This window comes from Cryptomeria japonica, chromosome 2 (genome assembly GCF_030272615.1).
Source record: "Cryptomeria japonica chromosome 2, Sugi_1.0, whole genome shotgun sequence".
NCBI classification, from domain to species: Eukaryota; Viridiplantae; Streptophyta; class Pinopsida; order Cupressales; family Cupressaceae; genus Cryptomeria; species Cryptomeria japonica.
This window is the reverse complement of record NC_081406.1, coordinates 448,137,692-448,141,462: the sequence shown is the minus strand read 5'-3', so window position 1 is coordinate 448,141,462 and position 3,771 is coordinate 448,137,692. Positions and strand designations below refer to the sequence as shown.

The 3,771-nt window shown below is 35.3% G+C and overlaps 1 protein-coding gene across 2 annotated transcripts; it reads left to right on the top strand.

Annotated features, from left to right (window-relative positions):
* Positions 1–1,178: 1,178 nt before the first annotated feature.
* Positions 1,179–3,072, top strand: LOC131031617 (LOB domain-containing protein 25). Of its 2 annotated transcripts, none has more exons than XM_057962783.1 (3): positions 1,179–1,372; positions 1,601–2,200; positions 2,567–3,072. In XM_057962783.1, the coding sequence occupies exons 2-3, from the start codon at positions 1,608–1,610 to the stop codon at positions 2,664–2,666; spliced, it is 693 nt and encodes a 230-aa protein (XP_057818766.1). In that variant the 5' UTR covers positions 1,179–1,372; positions 1,601–1,607; the 3' UTR covers positions 2,667–3,072. The 2 variants fall into 2 exon arrangements, with proteins under 2 accessions (XP_057818766.1, XP_057818765.1); XM_057962782.1 differs by having other exon boundaries at positions 1,179–1,440.
* The last annotated feature ends 699 nt before the right edge of the window (positions 3,073–3,771 follow it).

The following is a 3,771-nucleotide window of genomic DNA, read 5'->3' as shown; positions in this document are numbered from 1 at the left end:
CTGACCAACTGAATATGATACGCACCAGGAACACATGAATAACCAATCCAAGCCACTACCACAAGCCAGACCAAATCGCAGAATACCAGAGATGGTCTCCAGATCAATATCACAGTCCAACCACTCTACTGGAAGCCGGTAGACAACAAAACAACTAGTGTTGACATCAATGACAAAACATCAATGCAACACATAATCAATTCCTCCAAATTGCCAACAAAATATTTTTAGCATATAGAAGTAACTTCGCCACATATCTAGCAAGGACGCCCTTTGGCAAATTTGTGGATATAGGACAACCTTGTTTGATGACAATTCTAATTCTAAAACATTAAAAAATTCTTTCTCTTGTTTTTATTTTAGACATGACATGTTTATAAAAAATATGTACTATCAATAATAGTCATTTAGAATTCCATATTCCTTCATCTTGTTTCAAAATATGTCCATGGCTCTATGTGAATAGCTTCTTTAAAATCAACAAAGCAACATAAAACTTTTCCTTTAGTATCTAATATTTTTATAATTAAATGTCTATGAGTGATATAATGATTGATAGTAGAGTGCTTTGACCTAAAACTTACTTGCCCTTTTGCCATGTTTTCCTTCTTTTTTATTCAACTTTCTATTTTATATTCCATCTACTCCCATTTTTTTTCAGAAAACTATTGACTATAATAATATAATAATAAGATTAGTAATATGAAAATTCATTGAATTTTTTTGATGTGTGATGTAAGAAAAATAGAATTAAATAATAAATTGGAACAAATGCACATCTCAATATCTAGACATTGCTGATACAATATTTTTTTTTTAATTTTCATGTGTGATGGGAGAACAATTTAAGTAAAGGATAAATTTGAACAAATGCACATCTTAGATGCCTAGACTTTTCAATATAATATTATGATTTTAATTTTCGATTAATTAATAAATAGGGTCAAATGATGTCTGGATAACAATAGGCATCTTAACGGCCACACGTGCAGATATAAAGCTGTAAAGTAAAGCTTTTATGAAAAAACACGTGGAGGTGGGTAAGTCGCGTGGGAGAAACAAATATTTTATCTAGAAAGTGTGAAACCCAAAATCCGTTTGGAGTGGCCATTGGATTCCCATTATACATAATTCGCGTATCTAATTTGGGAAGATGATTACACCAGTAGTAAGTAGATATGAAAATCCCGTGGAATTTGGCGGAGACAGAAGCGCTGTTTAGGACTTAAATTTCGCCACTTAATTCGCGTTTTCCCGGTGGCGTTCCGTTAAGATTAGGGAATGTCTTCTCTTTACAGTTAGGGCGACTCCATTTTCCTATTCTCCCACCGCACTATAAGGACGCCATCCCAGGCTGCTTAAATCTTAATAGGTACCTACCATTTTCTTTTTCATTCGTTCCATCGCTCTCGGAGGCTCTACGTCACGGCTTCTTCAAATGTGGGTAAATAATAATATTATCTTTTCTTACTTTTAAAGCCCTCAAAATTAGATTGCATGCATAGCTGCCCATGCCCAACAGCACTGAAAATCTTATGCCCAATTCTACATATTTGTTTTTGGGATCATGAGTCTGATCTAATAATGAATGCGAGTGCAGGTTGAAGATGACAGGCAAAAGTGGGACGGGACAGGCATGCGCTGCATGCAAATACCAGAGGAGAAAATGTTCGGCAGATTGCCCCCTGGCGCCCTATTTCCCACCAGACCACCCAAAACTTTTTCTGAACGCTCACAAGCTGTTTGGAGTGAGTAATATTCTGAGGATCCTGAGGCAGGTTGACGATAGCCAGAAGAAGGACGCAATGAAGTCAATAATATACCAGTCAAATGCGAGGGAAAAGGATCCTGTGCATGGCTGCTTCGGAATCATAGTGATGCTTCAGAGCCGCGTGGAAAGACTCCGCCAAGAGTTGGAACTCGTGAAAAGCCAGATCATGTTTCTCCAGCAATTATATGCTGGGCCTTCCAACGCCGCCTACGATTTTCCCACTGCGCCGCCGCCACAGCAACAAATGCAAACTTTGGGTTGCTCCCATGCCAACTGGACGTGTTCTTGCATACCTTCGACTCCTTATGATGTTCACGCCCTTTACAGACAACACCACCACCAACAATGTTATGACTCTAGGATTTCTAAATTGATTGAATACGAGCAGAGACAAGTTTACAGCGACTCGCGAGAAGCTTATGAATCTAGGTATAATAATTTCTAGGTTTTCTAGCCATTAATTATTTTTTAATGCCTTCACCAACATTCACATTCTATTTATGATCCCAAGGTTTCACAAATACCAACCTAGGTTTGGGGATGGATATTTTAAGATTTTAGAACAGAAATGTTTTCAATTTTTTTTCCTTTTTTAAATCTTTACCTCGAATCAAAAGGCTGGCATATTCTTATAACTACTCAAATGATAAACAATTGTAAAGTATTAGTAATTCTTTTAATTTTATTATATGTACATACTACAAATCATATTCCATCTGCATGTTTATTTATAATCACTTTAGTTTGATAGTGATATTGATTTTTTTTGTCTGGATTTTGAATTGGTGTGATTAGTGCGGAGTCTTCACTGAAAGAAAGCCAATCTATGGAACATGTGGCAGAGCATGAGCTGAAAAGCGCCGCAGCACTGTTCACGCTCACAAATGAGCACTAAGATGATTCTTCTGGTTCTTGTTATTGCACTAAAATGAGCACTGTTCACGCATTTTCTCAACTATAGTTTACCCATTTTCTAATGGCATGTAGGTGATGGAATTGTATTTCTGAACCTTTAGCAAACCGAAAACGGATCTTAAATGCAGAGGAGGATTGCAGGCACTTTCCATTTTTACTTCTAACTGCTGATATCAAAAAAATTATTTTCGTCTTTTCTATTTTTGCAAAACAATGTGCGCTGCTAAACGTTGAACTTTGAGAGTGGCTGAGGGGTAGGCCATGTTTTGTCTTTGAGCTAGTTCAGGCTGTGCTCTTTTCTACTCTTCTGCTATTCATGCCATTTTGTTTTTAAAAAACGCATTCCTATCCCTCCTCTTTGAATTCATTCCCCACTACCTTGTCAGCTTTCATTGCCTATGCTTTCTTCCTCTGTTTAGACTTGGAACAACAACGGTGTATAATAATGTAGGCTTCTCATTACTCATTTTTTTTCATTATACGCTGTTCATATTGTTATGGGGGACGGGTCACTTTCAGTAGATGATTTTAAAGGACATTTGGGAGCTTTTTACAATTAGGTTGTATAGTAGTAGTTAATATTAAAATGTTTACTAGAGAATTTTAAAAAATTGAGATATTTGTTATGTTCTAAAATATTTATATAGAGAATAGGAGTTCTTGTTATTTTATAGTGGTTTTTTTTCATCTCATGATATCTCTATATGAGACAAGCAATTATCATTTGATGGTCTTTTTCTAATATAAAATTGTGTTAAATACAATAATAACTATGCATATAATTAATATGACATAAATAAATGATCATAAAAAATCATATAGTAATGAATAGCAAATGGAGAAGAAAATAAATTATGGCACTCATAGATGAAGTCATAGAGGGTATGGATATTTTCTCCATACATATCATGTTAAGGATATTATCACCATGATATAAAAAATGAGATGGGAATACACTTAAAGTACAAGGGACTAGTTGTCCACAAGTTAAACAATTATTGCAAATTATGATTTACATTACATAGCATGGACCTAGTTCTAATTTCCAAATAATTATATCCACAGGAAATTCCGCCAAGACCAAA

Coding starts and splice junctions, on each gene's coding strand:
- LOC131031617 (XM_057962782.1), top strand. Junction 2,201..2,566: donor CGAGAAGCTTATGAATCTAG/GTATAATAATTT, acceptor TGGTGTGATTAG/TGCGGAGTCTTCACTGAAAG.